This window comes from Anas acuta, chromosome W, assembly GCF_963932015.1.
Source record: "Anas acuta chromosome W, bAnaAcu1.1, whole genome shotgun sequence".
Lineage (NCBI taxonomy): Eukaryota > Metazoa > Chordata > Aves > Anseriformes > Anatidae > Anas > Anas acuta.
This window is the reverse complement of record NC_089016.1, coordinates 5,081,030-5,101,873: the sequence shown is the minus strand read 5'-3', so window position 1 is coordinate 5,101,873 and position 20,844 is coordinate 5,081,030. Positions and strand designations below refer to the sequence as shown.

Sequence of the window (20,844 nt, the reverse complement as noted above, 5' to 3'; positions counted from 1 at the left end):
ACACAAGTTTAGACAACTTCTACTGCTTCCACAACTTCTACTGTGCCCTTAAACCACAAAATTCCATGATCTGAGGACATCTTTTAGTGGAAGTCTGCAGGTGGGTTAAACATGGTTTCCACTTCATAAATTCTCACTGACTCCACCCAGTCACGTTCTTTGGAATTTGCCCAAGGGTTCCCTAACGAGAACTCAAAGGTTCCCTTTGAGTTCCTCCACAACTCAAAGTCAGGCTTCCTTGCTGCAGTCTTTTTTTGTTCTGATCTCAAGGACTTGACATTCTAGAAGGAAGGGTTGGAAAAAGTGTGGCAAAGGGGGCACTGTGTGCCTCATCCGTCTCGATGTCCTCTGCTTCCAGGGCCCTACCTTCATTTAGCAGTGTGCCTGCATTTTCTCCAGCCTTCCTTTCACTGCTGATCTCCTTGTAGATGTCTTTCTTGTTGTTCTTCATGTCCTTAGCCAGATTCAATTCCTGGAGGGCTTTGGCTCTCCTAACATTATCTCTACATGCTCATAAATTCAGCATTGATGCCCTCCAGAAACACATTTGTTGTGGTTTAACGTTGCCAGCAGCTAAACACCACACAGCCGTTCGCTCACCCTCCCCCCTCCCGCTCTGGGATGGGAGAGAGAAACGGGAAAGTGAAGCCTGTGAGTTGAGATAAAGACAGTTTATTAAGACAGAAAAATAATAATTACAATAGTAATAATAACAATAATAATAAAAACAATAATGATGATTATACTACTACTAATAATAATGTGTACCAAACAAGTGATGCACAATGCAATTGCTCACCACCCACTGACCAATGTCCAGCCTAACCCCGAGCAGTCCCGGCCTCCCCACCCCGGCTGGACACCCCTACATATTGTTTAGCATGATGTCAGATGGTATGGAATACTGGAATACCCCTTTGGCCAGTTTGGGTCACCTGTCCTGGGTCTGTCCCCTCCCAGCTGCACCCACAGCCTGCCCGCTGGCAGGACAGAGTGAGAAGCTGAAAAGTCCTTGGCTTGATGTAAGCACTGCTCTTCAACAATTAAAACATCGTGTTATCAGCACTCTTCTCATCCTCAGCCAAAACATAGTACCCTACCAGCTACTAGGAGGAAAATTAACTCTTTCCTAACTGAAACCAGGACACCATTAAATGGCTTGTGCTCTGTTGTACGGGTATTCTAGCAGAATTGGTGTCTTTCAGTTTCCCTCATGAGGACCTTTGCCTGTAAACATGAGGCATTTTCCAGTTGTCTGAGGAAGGCCATGCCTTCTGCTGCTTTTTTTATTAGAGGACGTCTCTAGGTGACACCAACTACAAGGTCATGTGTATTGGTCTGCCTGCTAAATCCACACCCCTGAGCTCTCATCACCAACACCAGGGCAGAGCTCCTTGCGTTGCTGCTGCTCTCACACAGTAATGTCTGCTCCCCTCTGTGCCTTACAAGCTTGTCCAACCCTGGCTGCACTCCTGTTGCTGGCTGCCACTCTGCTATCCAAAATGAGATTTCTGTAACCACACACAGACCTCTGGTTCCTTCTTCTCTTCTACATCCTGTACACATCAGTGCACTGGCACTTCAGGGAGATGCCCAGGAATTCTGATTTCCCAAAAAGGATCACAAAATTATAGAATAATTGAGGTCTGAAAGGACAGGTTTGGAGACAGTATTGATCCATACAATGACAGACCTCCAAATAGACTGTGAACCACAAGGCTGTGAGCCCAGCTGTCTGGGCATGTTTCATTCCGCCTCACTGGCTCCTCATTCTGCCCAGGCTTCATCAGCATCTCTGTCAGAATCTTATGGGAGACAAGTGAAAAGCCTTTCTGAAGACAAGACAGACAATATTGCCTGCTCTCCCCTCATTTACCAACACGGTCTTTTCATTGGAGAAGGCTATCAAGTTGTTAAGTCACTACAAAGCCTTGGTGAATCCATGCTGACTCCTGATCTTCCATGTACTTGGAAATGTTTTCCAGGATTAGCTGCTCCATCACCTTCCCAGGAACCAAGGAAAGGTTGTCTAGCCTCTATTTTCCTGGGTCTTCTTTGAAGGCAGGGGTCACATTTGCCTTCCTCAGCTCTGCTCTTGTCCTCGGAAAGGAGGTTCAGGGGAGACCTTACCACACTCTGCAATCACTGTAAAGGGGCTACAGTGAAGTGGGGATCAGTCTCTTCTCCAAGCACCAAGTTATAAGAGGAAATGTCTTTAAGTTGTGCCAGATGAGGTTTAGGTTGGATATTAGGAACAATTTCTTCTCTGAAAGAGTTGTGAAGTATTGGAACAGGCTGCCAAAGGAAATAGTTGACTCATCATCCTTGGAGGTCTATAAAAAAACATGAAGATGTAAGGCTTCATGACAAGTTTTAATGGGGGACTGAGCAGTGCTAGGTTAAAGGTTAGACTGGATAATCTTAGAGGTCATTTCCAACCTAAATGATTCTATGATTCACTGATAAGTCTGTGCTCTGGGCTTTTGGGTATTGTTTGGAGTCTGCCACTTGTGCCATAAAGGTTTGGCTGGCTCATAAACAGGAAGGATGAGAGGGAAGTCCTAGCACAGGTGTGGCCATTGCTTGACAGCAAAGAGATAACAGCAGGACGTATCCAACCTCTCTAACCTTCACTGCTCTCTGCTCTGCTTAGACCTGAGATGTGCAATGTGCCAACACGTGCATATCCTGGTAATATAATCTTCCTGTAAAGTGTTAGGAAGAAATTAATTTTTGTAAAGTGTTGCAATTTTTTTTTCCTTTACATAAAGGGGGGGGGGGGGAAGGAGGGGGGGAGTGTCATATCTCACTGCTCCATGTATATCACCTCTTAAAAAATGATAATAACTTGTAGATGAGTATTAAAAAAAATCTGAAATTGAAGTCATCTTACAAATTTATTCCATTAACGACTTTTCCACATACATTTCAATTTGGCCTAACCATGTCCTTCAGGGCTTGATTCAGCTGCCCACACAGATATTGCTGCTGCCTCAAGTATACTCTGGCATAGCTGGAACCCCTATTTGGGGCTAGGATATGACACAGGACCTTCTGTCTTCAAAACACGTGTTTGGAGTCCCATAGGAGATATTCAGGATCAATACCAGTTCAACAGGACGAGGGGGAATGGGTTAAAGTTGCACCAGGGGAGTTTTAGGTTGGACCTTAGGAAGAACTTCTTTACCGAAAGGGTTGTTAGACACTGGAACAGGCTGCCCAGGGAAGTGGTGGAGTCACCATCCCTGGAAGTCTTTAAAAGATGTATAGATGTAGAGCTTAGGGATATGGTTTAGTGGGGACTGTTAGCGTTAGGTCAGAGGTTGGACTTGATGATCTTGAGGTCTCTTCCCACCTAGAAATTCTGTGATTCTGTGATTCAGTGACTTTTCTTTCAGAGAGCTCTCTCAAGACATAACAGGCAGAGGAAGAAGAAAAGAGAGATAGGGAGAGGCAGAGATACATCTTGTGTTCCTATGACCACAGTAGATCCTGCAAAGAATGATTCTATATTTGAAGCAGTGGTAGAAAATTCAATTCATAAACTAAGGGTAGGAACTTAACAACCAGTAGGAAGCCTCTGGTCAGCTCAGTCTCTGGAGCACACAGGCCAGCAGCAGTAATAGGGCTGGGGACAGGGCCTATGAGGTGACTTCTTCCTGAAGCAGCTGATGTCTCAGCCCTTGCCTCCTGGCTGACATCTGTGCTTTTCAGCTCACACCTGCCAGCATCCCTGATAAGGCAGCAGAACATACCTGCTTGGCACACTGGTTGTGAGATGCCCTCTGTCTGAGAGCCTGACAGGCCCCATGCAGGAAGAGGCCTTGGGTGTGGGTTTTCAAGTCCCTTCTGCCTGAGCACGTGGTGGGACAGCAATGGGCACACAACTTGGTTATGTCTACCTGAGAAGCTGGAAGGCCAGCAGCAGGGATGTGGCTTTGAAGGTCCTGCTGAGGATTCTCTGGTGGTAGGAAATAGCAGGAGAGAGTCACAAGTGGGATAAAGTGCTGCTTGGAAGGAGAAGAGTGGGCATGGGGAGGAGGAAATGTCACTGAAGGGGTAGTGCTGTGGGACCTGACATCACCCAGAAGGAGTCTGTGGTCAGCCCGTGCCACTGTGTTTCAAAGGACAGCCAGGGAGGGTGGGCAGATATCAGTGAAAGTAAGAAAATGCCAGGGTGAGAGCAAGGGGGAGAATTAAAGTGTGTGCCTAGAGTCTGCAGGGAGAATAGGGCAAGAATTGGACAGTGCAGGACAGCCTGTGGTGGAGAACACTGACTACACTGGCAAGGCTGCAAGGCCCCAGCACAACCAAGGGCTTTGTCCCCTTGGCTATGGCAGTTGTCTCTGCTACTGAGGCTCATGAGGACAGATGCTGTGCTCATGACACTGGGGCCTTGATGCCTCCTTGCAACCCAGTGGGGAGGCCAACAGGTGTCATAGCATTGTCCTTCACACAACACCACACACCCCACATCCCACTACCCCATGAAGAGCCCTGAGCCATGGGTGAGGGACAGGACCTCCCTGCCCAGGGCCTGGGGGCCATGGCTTGGCCTTTCTGCTTCAACAAACAAACCAAGGCCTTTACTCAGCATCAGAGTCTCCTGCCCAGTGCCTTTGCCTACCTGCAATCATGGCCTCACATTGTCTGCTCTAACAAGTCCATGGGGAGGCTTTGTCAGTAATGACCCTCACTGGGGCCATTAATGCTCCTAGACTCTTCAAAGTTTCCTTCTGACTTTTACTTCTCCTGCAGTTACATCATTCTCTTCTCACTACCTGAAGTTTATGGACTCAGCATCAAGTGCACCATGGGGCTCATTACCATTCAGCCATTTTCATCCGGTCTTCCAGACTTATACAGTTAATTAGTGAGGTTTCAATCCTGCATTTAAAGAGGAAGTTTTCAATGACCACTTTACAGAAAGCATTTTCTTTATTTAAGATTAGTTTCCATTAGTTTTGAGTTTTGCAAAGAAGTGCTAGCATCATTCTCTAGTGGTCATGGATCCAATGTGCGTCCAAAGGAGGTCTATATAGGTGAAAAATTTGGTTTCAGTATTTATAAAAAATATATAAAAAAGAAACAAACACCAACAAAATGAAAAGAAATAAACAGAAACCAGAGCCCACAATGGTGAGCCAACTCCAAGTTGCCTCCAACGAGGTGCACCATCCACAAGGGATGACTGTACAAGAAATTTTTAACATAGAGAGATAGGAAATGGTAAAAAAGAAATACAGAGTTGACTGCAGGGATGATGAGAAGGACTACTGAAATACAGGCAAGCTCAACCTCCCCAAAATCCCTAGGAGCAACTGGGTATATGAGAAGCATTTAAATGAGCAAAGAGCAAGAGCAAGTGGAGGGGAACTCTGCAGAAGAGTGGAAAATGCACATGTTCACACACTCTGCTGGAAAGGTGACTTCCATCATGGTCTGTTTCGTAAGACCACATAGAAATACCTCAAAGACTGAGGAGATGAAGTTCAGTGCATAAGAGAAATTCTGGCAATGCAAGTACAGGGGAAGATCAGTATTTGTCTCCTGCTGTAATATGCATTCTGAAATATGATAATTTTGATGTCATGGGAAACCTTTCACATTGTATTAAAGCTATTCAGTGATTTCAGCTGACTGTAATGTGCTGCTGGTGGTGAAATGTTTGAAATGCTTTAAAAACAAGTAGGTAGTACTCAGGCCTACAGCAATAAACTGACAATTTTCTGTCCTGCATGGAGCTGTGATGCCACAAAACCCTCCCTGCCCAGGACTGTTCATGCCACCCCTCACTCCTGGCACAGAGAAAATCTGTGGTTTGTTGACCTCTCCTGCCTGTTAGAGCAGAGAAAAACAGAGTTAAGATTGTTCCCTGAAATGCTCCATCTTTGAATGGGTAAATTTGTGACAATCATACCCGTACTATCTGCCTTTCTTGGTGGGAATATTCACATTTTCTGTCTGTGTAGTGAGATATATATTTGTATAGCTACAGCTGTAACTACAGCTATATGTGCAAGTAAAGGTAAATGTATATACAGAGTTACACGTGTACACATGGATAACTGGGAGAGAGGCAGGCAAGTGGCTGTTATTCTACAATTTTTCATCACCTGAATTATCAGGAAACCAACCCAGCAATGATGGGTTTGCTGGCTAAGTTCAGGTGGGGCTCGATGGATGAAGAGGGAAGGCTCTTGAGACAGCCAGGGTCGGAGCTGCCAAATGGGGAACAGCCTATAGCCTGGGCAGGGCATCAGGGTGTTCCCAAAGCCCAGGCCCACACTCAGGGGGCCGTGGGTGTGTCTGTGCCCATGGGTAAGTGCTGCAAGGGAAGCACAGAACACTGGTGACCTTCACAGCAGAACAGGCTGAGGTGGGGCCAGGTGTGTTGCCCAAGGCTCTGTGTGTGCTGGTAGTGGTGTGGTGGCTGTGAAGGTGCTGTTCCCTGTTGGAGTTGGTTTGTACATGCTTGGCTGTGTCCGTGCCTTCTGTGCATCTGTGCGTCTGTATGAGACTGTGTTTGTGTGTGCACATGTGTTGGGAATTCAAGGCCAATTTCTCCAGGTTGCTGATACATTAAGAATGTGGGCTAGAGCTTTGGACCATTCTTGAGAGCCCTATTGACAATAAGCTGGTGACCAGAGCATCAGGACATCCTCAGCGTGCTTCTTTTTCCTGTGGGGCTTTTTCCACTGGTCTCAGCTTCCTTCCAATCTTCCAGATGGACCGAAGCTGAGGAACCCTGTGTGGGGTGACATTTGGGTAAGGGACAGCACGCAGGTTGGGGGAGACTGTCTCGAGGACATGTGCTGCACTCAAGTACTGAAGGACAGCAGCAAGCTCACATGGCTGCTGGGTCGTGCTTCCATCAATGCAAGATCTGACAGAGGATTCAAGCCTCCCCTTCAGGAGGCAATGGCATTAAGAGATGGGGAGTTTAGGTCACCAGTCCTTCTTCAGCCACTTCCCAGGCACAGTGGTGCATTGGGGAATGACCTTATGGCTCTACATGATGAGCATGAGTTCGGGTACCCACAATCCAGACCTTGTCTTGCATTAGGTGAACACCAGTATTTGAAGCAACTTCCAGCCAAGGTCAGCTCCCATCTGATCTCTCCCTATCCCTCCTCTCACATCTCCAGCTCTTCCATGTCTCCACCTCCCCATGTTCCCCATAGGGCCTTGAGCTGGTGGTGGTATGAGTAGACCAAGCATGCTGTGGTACCCAAGAGATGACTGCACACTGGCTGTGCTGCACAGGATAGACCCAGCTGGATCAGGATCACTGCTGCTAATGCCCCTCTCAGGGGTCAGTAGCTGTGGCAGGTGCTCAGAAAGGCTAGGGAACATTTCCAAGGACACTAGATGTTTCCAGGTGTCTCCTTCTAGGTCCAGCTGGTGGTACTTTGCTGAGGGCCACAGGAATCCTTCTCCATCATCCCTTCCTTGAGCAGATTGGTCTCCCCCAGAATCTCACACTGTAGAGTACTTCTTTTGCTGTGGACATCTAAAGTTGGCAGTATCCCTGTGGAAGGTTCCACCTTGGGTGATCTCTCACTTTGTGGGGCTTCAGTTACTGCCCACCCTGGCTCACAGAATGGCAATAAGCTACTTGTCTTCAGTTCCAGCTGGCTGAAAAAGGACCAGCCATTGGCCAAAGCTGAGCCAACGAGCAATGCTGGTTGTGTCTCTGTGACAGGATATTAAAGAAAGGAGAAATTCTACTGCACAACAGCAGCTGGGAGAGAGGAGTGAGAACCTGTAGATAGGATCAGCCCTACAGACACCAAGGTCAGTGCAGAAGGAGGACAGGAGGTGCTCCAGGTGCCGGAGCAGAATTTCCCATGCAGCCCATGAAGAGGCCCCTCGTGGAGCAGGCTGTGCCCCTGCAGCCCATGGGTCCCACAGCAAAGCAGATCTCCATGCTGGAGCCCGTGGAGCAGGTGGACGTGGCCTGAAGGAGGCTGTGGACCATGGCGAGCCCCTGCAGGAGCAGGCCCGGGGCTGGAGCTGCAGCTTGTGGAGAGGAGCCCATGCAGAGCAGGGGCACTGAGTGACCGTGAAGGAGCAGCAGATACAAAGCATCATGGAGTGACCACAGGCCCCGTTCCCCTGCACTGCTCCAGGCAGGAAAGAAAGTACAAAAGAGTGGGGAGGAGGGAAGCTGTTTTTATTTTGTTTTTAGATCCTCACTGCTCCACTCTGTTAGTTAAAGCTCAATAAATTATCCTAATCTCCCTACACTGAGTCTGTTTTGCCCATGACTGCAATTGGTAAGTGTTCTGCCTGTCCTTAAAAAAAAAAACTGGAGTCCTTTTCCACTGTGTTTTCTCTGGCTGTTCCTTTGAGGAGGGGCGAAAGCGCGGTGTGCTGGAGTTCAGCTGCCCATCAGTGTGAAACCACCACACTCCTCAGCCATGTTATTGGCACGAGCTTTGAGAGAAGAAGCATGACTTCAGGCAGTCAGTTGGGAAGACCCTGTTTTATTAAGCAGATGCAAAGAGAGAGAACTGACAGAGCAGTTTCATTCCTCAGTGGACAGTAGATATATAAAAACCATTTTCCTAAGAAACTAATGAACGGGAATGACAACAAAGATAAATGTAACAATAATGATCATGAAACAAATACCCAGGAAGTCATTTGTGGAGAAAGAGGGGTAATTTATCACTTTTCAGAAACATTCCTGAAATCATTTTCCTAATGGCACCCTTGAGCTCCTGGTTCCTCATGCTGTAGATGAGGGGGTTCAGTGCTGGAGGCATCACTGAGTACAGAAATGACACCATCAGGTCCCGGGCTGGAAAGGAGGCTGAGAAGGGCTTCATGTAGGCAAAAAGTCCAGTGATGACAAACAGAGAGACCACAAACAGGTGAGGGAGGCACGTGGAGAAGGCTTTGTGCCGGCCCTGCTCAGAGGGCATCCTCAGTACAGCCCTGAAGACCTGCACGTAGGAAAAAAAAATGAAAAAAAAGCACATGGATGCTAAAAAAGCACCAATCATAAGTACCCAAACATTCCTGAGGTAGGAATTTGAGCAGGAGAGCTTGAGGATCTGGGGGATTTCACAGAAGAACTGGTCCACAACATTGCTTCGGCCCAGTGGCAGTGAAAATGTATTGGCAGTGACCAGCAGAGCATAGAGAACCCCACTGCCCCAGGCAGCTGCTGCCATCTGGGCACAAGCTCTGCTGCCCAGGAGGGTCCCGTAGTGCAGGGGCTTGCAGATGGCAACGTAGCGGTCATAGGACATGATGGTGAGAAGGGAATAGTCTGCAGAGAGGAAGAATAGAAAGAGAAAGACCTGGGCAGCACATCCTGCATAGGAAATGGCCCTGGTATCATGAAGGGAATTGGCCATGGCTTTGGGGACAGTGGTGGAGATGCAGCCCAGGTCGAGGAGGGCGAGGTTGAGGAGGAAGAAGTACATGGGGGTGTGGAGGCGGTGGTGGCAGGCTACAGCGGTGAGGATGAGGCCGTTGCCCAGGAGGGCAGCCAGGTAGATGCCCAGGAAGAGCACAAAGTGCAGGAGCTGCAGCTCCCGTGTGTCTGCAAATGGCAGGAGGAGGAACTCGGTGATGGAGCTGCTGTTGGACATTTGATGTCTCTTGACCTTGAGGCTCATCTAAAAGGAAGAAAAAACAACATTTCTGTAGACATGATATATAAAGGAACTTTTCATCATTGTTGCAGAAATTCACTCAACTGCAGAATAGGGCTTGGTGTATTGTGTATGTTTCGTGTATTTTTTTTGTACTTGTCCTACACACCTGAGAAGTCCTTAAAGGTAGAAATCCTTGGTGTACTGCCCACCAAGTAAAATCCTGGGGGTCCTGCAAGGCAAAGGGACTGTCCCTCAGGGCAGTGTGCAGACAGAAGTTGTATCAATCAGTCCTGGTCTCAGCTGCCCCATTCAGGCACCTCTGGAGGTTGGTCACACTTAGGTGTTCCTCTGACTTGACCCTTAATGCTACTGAGAGCAGAGGAATCCAGGTTCAAAGTGCGCATCTCCAAACCCCTCACCCATCTCATCATATCTGAGGAGGATCTCAGCACTCTGCTTTTCCCCAGGGACACACAGGGATCACAGCAGCTGCCCATATACAACCATTCAGCAGCATTTGTATGGCCTCAGGACTGACGTGTCTTCTCCATGGGGCTGTTAGATAACACAGAGCTGCTAGGGCAGAGTTGTGCCCTTCTGCATGGCAGCCTGCAGCCCAGCAGAAGCCCCACGTAGAGTCAAACGTCGTTAGATGTGATGTCCTGAACAGAGAGCCAGCTCATTTCCAGCCACACAATCACTTCCCAGAGGCCCAAAAGTTTGGAAGAAACATTGATGTTTTTTTCATGGACATACCTGAGCGACAGGAACATCATCAGTATTTGAGCTGCACCTGAATTCTCGTCCCCAAAACTGCAGTGAGTACAAAGCAGCTTATAAAATTTCAATGATATTACGGCTGGAGATCTACGCTCGATGAGAAAGGAGACCAGGGAATTGCTAAGGGAAGGTGTCTGCACTGCAGGGATGGCAGGGAGGTGCCCAAATCCCCCCTCCCATGTTGCTGCTGGGAGAAGCTCCCTCCCACCCTCTGACCATGGCTGTGCTGCCTGCAGCTGTCCCTGCCTGCAGCTGGGTCTCTGTCCCCACACCTCCTGCCTGCAGCTCACAGCCCCCATCCCACCTGCTGGGTGCTCAGCTCTACCCTGCAGACACCTCCTGGCAGCAGGGCTCTGCCCAGGGGCAGCTCGCTGGGGGCACGTCCTAGAGCCCAGGTCACACAGACCCTGCTGACACTGCAAGGGTGGTGGTGGTTACAAGGAAAGTGTCCTTGTAACCCTCACTCTGACAGATTGTGAGTCTCAGACTCTTCTTAGAAATAACAGCATCTATTTCTACACTCATTGAGCCAAAGCAGAGAAGACTGAAATCTCATGAAGCTCAGGAAAGAAAAGACTGAAGCCAAAATCCCCTTCCTTCTTCCAGTTCTTTTAAAGTCCCCTTGGATACACCCTGGTTGTGCTGTGGAGCTGTGAGCAGGCTGCCCCAGGCAGCAGCCTCCCACCAGCAGCAGGACCCTGCCCTGCCGGGGGGGCTCCTTCCACCCGCAGCTTCTCCCCGCAGTGCCCTGGGCAGCTCCCCGGGCAGGCTGAGTGCTGAGCCTGGCAGGCGGCAGAGGCCCTGCCCCGGCACACAGCCCCTGGGGCACAGCAGGGACCCTGCTCTGCACCACAGCCCTGGACACCCCTGCCTGCACCCCCGGCTTCTCCTGCCTCCAGGAACTGCGGCTGCATTGCCCTCCAGCCAGAGACTTACCGGGTGCAGGGCTGGGAAGTCTTCTCCCGCAGGGAGCTCTGGGCATGCTGCCACTTCTGCCTGCCTTTAAGCACTGTGTCTCTGCAGGCAGTGCCCCCAGCCCTGCTGCGCTGTGCAGAGGAGCTGCTCCTGGGCAGAGCTGTCTCTCTGCAGCGCTGCCCGCTTGCCAGGAGCTCCCCTTGGGCCCAGGAGCCCGGCCCAGCTCAGCAGCAGAGGCCCAGCCCAAGGCCTCCCTTGCTCTGCCCCCCACCAGGCTCCCTGCACATGGCCCTGGGGCTGCAGGGGAACCTGCTGGGAAACAGCCTGAAGGGATCACTGGGCTTCCCTCCTTCCCCTGGCACACACATTTCTTGACAGAAGGATCATTTCTCATAATGAAAAAACAATTATCTGTAACAATCACCTCTTCTCATCCCAGTTGATAGTGGGACACACAGACATGGTCATGGAAGTAACTCCTTTAACCCCCTGCTTAAGGAAGGGATGCAGCAGCAACACTCAAGGTATCTCATGCTGGATTTTTTCCTGGGGCAGCTGGATTGGGGCTCATCTCTCTACCATGTCTGCCACAAACCCACAGTGTAATACATACACCATAGATGTTTGTTCATTGTCTTTTGTATTATAAAACAAAGAGTTTTGTTTGAGGAGCGGGAGTTGCAAAGGTTTCCTGCTGAAGTAAGGAGCTGGATAATGCTTGGCTAGACACTATGAAAATTCCATTGCTTAATGTAACAAAAAAGAGAATCCTCTCCCCTTCCCTCCTTCTGCATCTCAGTAGCCTCTTTTGTTCAGAAAACACAGCTGCAAAGTTCATGTAACCATGTTCTGATAAGTTGTTAAACTAGTGTATCAACACCCTGCCTTCCTGTCTCACGCTGGGCCAACATGACCAAATAAAGAAAGAAGTTGAACCACAACGCCGAGGAAGACTACGGCCTTCATCTTCACGACCACCAGAGGGACAGAGACGACCCCCTAGCAACAGTGCGCGCAGTCGCAGAACATACCAGGATGTGCTGCGTAATCCCGGAATTACCAAGATATAAAAAGGGACCCTGGGGGGGGGGTAAGGTGCGCGCCGTTGGCGGAGCCGAGACTCCCCGGCCGCCCAGCGCTGTTTTGCTTGCTGTTGCTTACTCAATAAATTCCTTTCTATTATTAAAGCAATGCTCTCTGAAAATTAATTAAGAGGGAGCTTATAACAAATTTGGTGCCATGACTCGGATGAAGGCAATCTGATTGAAAGACCTTCGGAGGGGGCGCCCCGCTGATTTCAGCGGCCTTCGCTAGGACTACTTTCATTCAAATCCTTCACCAACGAACCCTAAATTCAGCAGCAAGCAAATAAAGCCGGCAACCCCTAGTAATCTTTGTGCACGAAGACCGAACGAAGACTCAGGAGTGAGTAAGTATAGGCCGGTGATCCGTTTGGTTGGGGTTGGGTATCCTGGAGCGTAGCGTTGTGAGACATCCAATTGCGGACGAAGCGAGTGCAGACCCCTCAGTAGTGCGATTCCCACATCCTGCGAGGGACTGGGCCACAAAAAGGGGGAAGCGATTTGTGTGTGTGTGTGTGAAGGCGCTCCAGAAGATGGGACAGAAGAAGAGTAAGCCTTCTGGTCCCATGGGTGGGGTAACGTCTGATGTTAGGTTACCCCAGGATTAATGATTAAAAATTGGGAGGATTCCCCTTTTAGGCGGGGAAGGAATAAAGTAAAAATGATACATTATTGTGTTGACGTTTGGGGTGGTAAACAGATTCGAGGAGACCACCTTTACTGGCCTGTATTTGGGTCCTTTGAAGATTGGGTTTGCCAGGCCCTAAATATCTATGTAAACTCAAAGGAACCTTTTAGTTTGGAAGAAAGTGAATATGCACATTTGTGGATCAGCTCGGAAACTCGAGCCAATTTATATCCTCTAAAAGAAAAAGGAGGGAATGGGAGGCACAAGAAAAAATGAGAATTAGAGATCCCAGCCCCACTGCCTCCCTATATTTCACCACCCCCACCTGCAGCCCCTCCGACTCCCGGGCTTCCTAATCCGCAACCCCAGGGAGACTGATAGCGACTCTGACTCTAGCGCTCAGGGACCAGTGACTAGGAATATGTGGCCGTCCCCATTAACTCTGGGGACGTCCGAGATTTTAAGAAAGACAGGAGGAGGGTAAGCGAGCTTTAATGGCAACTGGCATAATGTTTCCAGCTGCTGAGGAATAATTCTAACTGGAATAATAACTGCACATTGTATATTGTATATATAAAAGCCCGGGCATTTTTGTTAAAGTGTTCTTTTATACCTATGTTAATATGTAAATATGTAAATATAAGAACTGCCATTGAGGTGTATGTCTAAGGGAACAAAATTTGCCCAGGCACATTATCGTCTCATCAGGTTTAAATGTTCCCAGTGTAATTATCTACAGGCAGTTAATTTACAGTGGTCTGATTTTACTTGTGTATCTATATATTGTGGATTTTGGAGGGATTGGGATTGACTAGTAAAGAGCTTCTAGGAAAACGGTGGAATATTAACCACTGTAGATTACAATAGGAAAAGTTCAAAGCAAAGAAATTCTGAGGAAAAGCCTCCTAGGATGTATACTAACACATTGGAGGGATATAGTGGGGTGAGAGTGTACAGAGAGTAAAAGAACTCTTATCAAATATTGTAATCAGTGGTGGCCACTTTATAAACTAGAGGATGGAGAGGAGTGGCCCCTAAATGGAAGTATTAATTATAACACCATATTACAGTCAATGTTGTTTTTGTGGAAAGAAGGAAAACAGGATGAAATGTTGTATATTGATGTTGTTTCAGCATCTTGGAGGGAAAAGGTACGGAATTAAGTTGGCCCCTGACTGAGCCTTTGATGTCGGCATTAGAAAAGTGAAGGCTAGAGAAAGATAAAGGAAGTGTTAAAAGGTTTGTTGAAAGTGTTAAAGGTATTCGAAGTTGAATGAGCAGGGAAAGGTGACGTAGGCATTGTCTAAATAACAGTCTAGAAGTTTTGGTATATTTGCATATTTGCTGTGGTGTTTGTTCAGTTTCCCAAGCATCGGGGAGGGGGGAACAGCCTGCTCCACCAGGGGCCTCTCCAGCGGCCGCAGGGGGGCTTCGGCTCCAGCGCCTGGAGCGCCTCCTCCCCCTCCTTCTGCACTGACTTTGGTGTCTGCGGGGGGGTTTCTTGCTCTCCCAAATGTTGTTGAGCAGCAGGTTTTTGTTTGTTTGTTTGTTTGCTTGTCTTTGTGGGTGTGCTCTCACAGAGGCATGGACTGTGTTGCTATGACTTGGCTCTGGGCAGCAGTGGACCCCTTTAGGGCCAGATGAAATTGTCCCTTATCTACCACGGGGAGGTTTCTGTTTTTTTTTTTTTTTTTTTTTTTTTTTTTTTTTTTCCACGGGGTCTGCCACTGCAGTTTCCCACCCCCCACATCCCTCACACCCCCCGAACCATGCCATCAAACCCAATATCCTGGGGCAGCTAAGTCATTACTGACTTGTAAAGTATCAGGAATTAAATTAACTAATGAAACCCTAAAAGTGATGGGGGTAGAAGGGACTGGGATAACAGTGCCACTTTTGGGGGATACCAAGCTGAGACTAGGGGATAAAATGATCACTGGGCAATTATTGTATGTATCCAAGGTAGAGACTAACTTGTTGGGAAGGGATTTGATGATTAAATTGGGCATTCAACTAGTAAATTGTTAGACTGGAATAACAGTGTTATTAATGGAGTGCTCTCTGGCCCTGAGAGCAAACATACATGTATTTTCACCTCTGACTGGAAAGACCCTGAAATGGGGGTGAAAGCAACAATATAGGTGGACAATTTTACCTCAGGGGTTTACAAGGCCACCTATCTATTTGGGTAAATTCTAAAAAAGATTTTGGAGCAATTACAACCTCCCAAGGAGGTATTAATGTTACAAATATGTGGATCATTTTAAGGAAAATCGATACTCCCTGATGGGACAGAAATGCTGAATAAAGTGATAATGAGGCAAATATTAACTGTTTTACATCAGAAGAGTCATTGGGAAGTGCAAGCAATGTGTGATGTTGTTCTAAGAAAGCATGTCTATGTAAGAATATATACTTTAGGGAAGCACACATTTAGAGGATGTACTACTATATGTCAAAGGGTAAATAAAAAGGTCTTCTGTAACCCATCTAGAGGGGGACGGGAGCCAGGGTTTTGACCTTTCCAAAGTATACAGGTAGACTTTACTGAGTTACTTGTCTGTCCTAATTGACCACGTGACTGAATGGGTGTAAAGCTTTACTGCAAGGGTTAAAGCAGGCCTTAGAGATTGAGTGGGATTTTCACAGCCCCTGGCACCCCTCCTCTTCTGGAAAGGTAGAGCGAATGAATGGTGAAATTAAGAAACAACTAACAAAACTTGTGCTGGAAACTAAGGCTTCTTGGGTAAAATGCTTACCCCTTGCACTGTTAAACATATGGACACAGCCCAGAACTGATGTAGGAATTTCTCCTTTTGAAATGCTATATGGTATACCCTATGACTTGGAATTGCCACTTGATCACCCTCAATTCTAATTAAGACTTGGAAAGAGACTGCTTTAACACCACGATGGGGAAGGCCCCTATGTTATTTTGCTTACCACAGAAACGGCTGTTCGAACTGCGGAGAAAGGATGGACGCATGCCAGCCGTGTGAAAGGACCAATCCGGGAAGGTAAATGGGAGGCAGCTCCAGGCCCTGACGACTTGAAGTTGACACTAAGATGGACACGATAAGTATTTTATATTATCTGTGTATCGTGGGAAGGGGAGGAGGCCCTGTTTCAAAGGCTCCCTAGTAGGTTCCCCTGAAGAACACTGCTGCTGCCAAGAAGAACCAATACCTTGTAGTTGGCTGCAACCGAACTGACAAGAGAGGCAGAGAAGTGAAAACGGTGGGGGACTGAGAGGCCAACAATTTAGATGGGCTCTGACCACCTCCTACGATACATGGGAGTCAGCCTCATCGTTTCGGTCAGCTATGGGTCTGCGCATCCCCATCAGCCTTTTAAATGGAGCTTGATCAGATGGAAGGATCAATTTGTCATCCAGCAAACAACGACAGCAGGTGCCCCCAGTTTCTGCATCACATTATGTGACCTGGTGTCAGTGCAGCCATGCTTCAACTGATCAGGATTTTATTTCTGCCCAAGTTCTAACACAGGAAAGGGGTACTGTAATTACCCGAACATGTATTATTGTGCATACTGGGGGTGTGAAACCATTGCTACGGACTGGACACTTGGGCTGGTTGGGATAAAATTTTACAAGTGGGATATAGGCTGCAAGGTTGTAACCAACAAGCAGGTCCCCGTTACAGGTGGCAAGGGCATGGTATAGGGTATCCAGGAACCTTCCATGGAAATAAAGAAATTTGCAAGGTTCTATATATAAATATAACAAACTTGGATGATACTAGCTGGGTACTAGGAAAAATGTGAGGTGTCAGATTTTACAAACACAGAACAGATAGAGGAAGACTCGTACTAATAAAAAGGAGGATGCTGATAGGCCCCAGGCAGTAGGACCAAATGAGGTATTGTCAGAAAATGTCCAGGGAATCCAGCTTGCGGAAAATACTACAGTGCCAACCCTCGGCAGCCCTACGAGCTCAGGTAAAGCCGAGAATGATAACATAGCTGAGAATAACATATGGGGGGGTCATGAATGCCAGCTACCAGTTATTAAACAAAACAAACCCAAATGTAACAAAACACTGTTGATTATGCTTTAGTATAAGGCCTTCATATTATGATGCAATCAGGAATCCTGGGGAGCCCTCCCGCACAAACGAGAACAACCTTCTACAATGCAGTTGGGGAAAAGACATAAGGGTAACACTAACACAAAGTCACTGGAGGTGGTAGGTGTGTGGGCATGGTTCCTAGTGGGAAGTGTCACCTACGTAATATCATGGAGAATGGAAAACAATCAGCCGAGTGGTTAATCCCAGCCAACAACACTAGGTGGGTTTGTTCGTGAGTGGGCGTAACTCCTTGTCTATCACTAAAACTCTTTAATGCATCTCGTGATTTCTGTATACAGGTGATAATTATACCAAGGATTCTATACCACCCTGAGGATTATATGTACACCCAGACACAGTGGAAAGTCATCATCTAGAAAGACGGGAACCATTCACGGCTCTAACTTTGGCCACCCTAATAATCCTGGGAGGAGCTGGAGTGGGGACTAGGGTAGCCTCATTGGTTAAACAAAATCAAGAATTTACTTCCTTATGCATTGCTGTGGACGAGGACCTGACCCAAATTGAACGATCCATCTCGGCCCTGGAAAATCTATCAGGTTGCTTTCAGAGGTAGTGTTACAAAATCATAGGGGATTAGATTTGGTATTTTTTACAACAGGGCTGTGTGCAGCCCCGAAAGAGGAATGCTGTGTGTGCTGATCACACTGGAGAGGTAAGAGATACAATGGCAAGACCCAGGGAAGAGTTGAAAAAAAAAAAAAAGGAAACGGGAGAATGAAGCTCGACAGAGCTGGTACGAATCTTGGTTTAATTATTCACCTTGGCCTACTACTTTATTATCAACAATGACAGGACCTTTGTTGTTCTTAATAATAGCACTAACTTTTGGACCATGTATTTTTAATGAATTGATTGCGATTGTATAGGGACATTTAGAAGCAGCACATTTAATGCTCATACATGCCAGATACGAGCCAATAAGTACCAACGAAGGAATCGAGGAAACATTAGTTCTTAGCCAGGCATTGCAGAGCTTCAATGAACAAAATGAGTAACTAAAAGGAGGGATTGTAATACATGATAAATGTTTGTTCATTGTCTTTTGTAAAAACAAGGAGTTCTGTTTGAGGAACGGGAGTTGTGAAAACTCCCTGCTGAAGTAAGGAGCTGTATAATGCTTGGCTAGACACTATGAAAATTCTTTTGCTTAATGTAACAAAAAAGAGACCCCCCCCCCCCCCCCTTCTCTCCTTCTGCATCTCAGTTGCCTCTTTTGTTCAAAGACCCTGCTGCAAAGCTCATGTAACCATCTCCTGATAAGTTGCTAACCTAGTGTATCAACATCCTGCCTTCCTGTCTCACGCTGGGCCAACATGAGCAAATAAAAAAAGAAGTTGAACCACAATGCCGAGGAAGACTATGGCCTTCATCTTCACGACCACCAGAAGGACAGAGACGACCCCCTAGCAACAGCGCGCGCAGCTGCAGAATATACCAGGGTGTGCTGCGTAATCCTGAAATCACCAAGATATAAAAAGGGACCCTGGCGGGGGTGAGGTACGCGCCGTTGGCGGAGCCGAGACTCCCCGGCCGCCCAGCGCTGTTTTGCTTGCTGTTGCTTACTCAATAAATTCCTTTCTATTATTAATGCAATGCTCTCTGAAAATTAATTAAGGGGGCTACTTATAACATTTTGTGTTGAAAGTATTTGTGTAAGTGTAAGGGTTTGAAACAAAGTGTTACAAGTCACTTCACGAAAAACACAGTCAGAGACAATATTTGTTTGGTTGGTTATCATTCTAAATTATATTCCTGTGGTATGAATGAGATGTGCTGGAGGCCTCCGTGTGCGATTGTGCTGTGTGAGTGAGATGCAGCGTTGCTGCAAAACGAGTGCAGAGTTCCGATCCGTTGTTCCGTATTCTCTACAAGGGGAGTGGGCAGAGACGAACGAAGTGCTTGACAGACTGAAAAGAAGTGCTGTTTTATCCAAGTTTTGAGTGGTGGTGCCTAATATATGGGCCCGGTGTATCTTGTGTATCCTGTGTATCCTATTTTTGCTCTTAAATGTTTTGACTGTGACAAGAAAAAGGCAGGAGCATGACATGACATGCTTCCTGCAACATCTGAGGCCTGCACAGGCTGAGACCTGGACTCGCTGAGACCTGAACAGGCTGAGAGACCGGAACGGCACCGAGAGACTCGAGACAATACGGAGGGACTACCGCTGGACGGAGAGAGCCCTGAGAGACGCTGCAGAGCCACGGACGGCTCTGAGAGACACAGAATAGACCTGACAGAAGCTGCAAAATGTGGGGAAATTTAAGTAATTGCGGAACATCCGAGATCGAGTTTCTACAGGAGACCAGAAGTGTCAGTGGACACCGGTAGCTGACCCTCACCGTGTGGCGAGTCGGCACAGAGCAGAGGGGCGGACATCAGGACCCTGCAGCCTGTCTGACGTGACCATGGAGGTAGCGGCAGCAGCGGCTGTGCTGCTTCACTCTAGCATTCTTTTTATAAAAGGTTTATCTTGCAATGCAAAAAAGACTATTAGTCCTCAGATCGGTGTTATAACTATTACTAATGACGACTTAGCTCTATTGCAGGGCAGGAGTGCAGAGACGCAGATTACACTGCCAAATGACCACCGGCAGGCTCTTTCACAAACCTAAGGTTGCAGCTGGCACTGCCTGCAGCCGTATAGCAGACATTACACTCTCTTTCCTAACTAGTAATCATGTGTCTCATCCATTTGTGGTGAATGGTCAGTGGCAGAAAGAAAAGGAGGATGCCACTGACACTAACAGCATGGGTAATAGGAGTAGTATAAGTGACACAGGTGATGGTGCGGGGTGCTCTGCCTGCTGCTCTCCTTCACCTGACTGTGCACTGCTGCCAACGGTGCTAGAGTAAAATGTGAAGACTGCTCAGATGGCAGTGATGAGAGTGTTTGTGTGAAGAAGATATGTGAAAAAGATGTGTGCTGAATCTGACTTTGTGTGCAACAGTGGTCAGTGTGTGCCAAACAGATGGCAGTGTGATGGGGATCTGGATTGTGAAGATGGGTTTGACAAAAGTGCTGAGCTGTGTCATATGAGAACAGTGTCATGGAAATGTGATGGTGAAAAAGACTGTGACAGTGGAGAAGATGAAGAGAATTGTGGCAATGTGACTTGTAGTGCAGCAGAGTTCACATGCAGTAGTGGACAATGTATTTCCAAAAGCTTTGTCTGCAATGGTCAAGGTGACTGCTCCGACCACTCGGATGAATCTTTGGAGCAGTGTGGCTGCCAGCCTGCACCTCCGGTGAAGTGTTCTGTGAGTGAGGTGCAGTGCGGCTCAGGTGAAAAAGACTGTGACAGAGATCCTGATTGCAAGGATGGAAGTGATGAAATTATCTGCCCTTCTTGGACTTGCAGGCCAGACCAGTTCAGATGTGAAGATGGGAACTGTGTCACTGTGTCCATGGAAGTAGGCAGTGCAGTGGTGTGAGAGACTGTCTGGATGGCACTGATGAAGCAAACTGTAACGATGTTATTCAGTGCTCTGGACCTGACAAATTCAAGTGCAGAAGTGGAGAATGCATAGATATCAATAAAGTGTGTAACCAGCAGAGAGACTGTAAGGACTGGAGTGATGAGCCCCTGAAGGAATGCAACATAAATGAATGTAACTGTCCAGCTGGGAAACTGTGGAGATAGTGATGAATGCCAAAACCCTGGTATCTGTAGTCAAATCTGTATCAACCTGAAAGGCTATCAGATGAATCCTGC

At 47.5% G+C, this 20,844-nt stretch overlaps 1 protein-coding gene across 1 annotated transcript; it reads right to left on the bottom strand.

Moving 5' to 3' along the window:
- Positions 1–8,645: 8,645 nt before the first annotated feature.
- On the bottom strand, positions 8,646–9,632 carry LOC137846812 (olfactory receptor 14A16-like). Its single transcript, XM_068664924.1, has one exon. It carries the CDS (start codon positions 9,630–9,632, stop codon positions 8,646–8,648), a length of 987 nt encoding a protein of 328 aa, XP_068521025.1.
- Positions 9,633–20,844: the final 11,212 nt, after the last annotated feature.

Coding starts and splice junctions, on each gene's coding strand:
- LOC137846812 (XM_068664924.1), bottom strand. CDS start 9,632: ATGAGCCTCAAGGTCAAGAGACATCAAATGTCCAACAGCAGCTCCATC.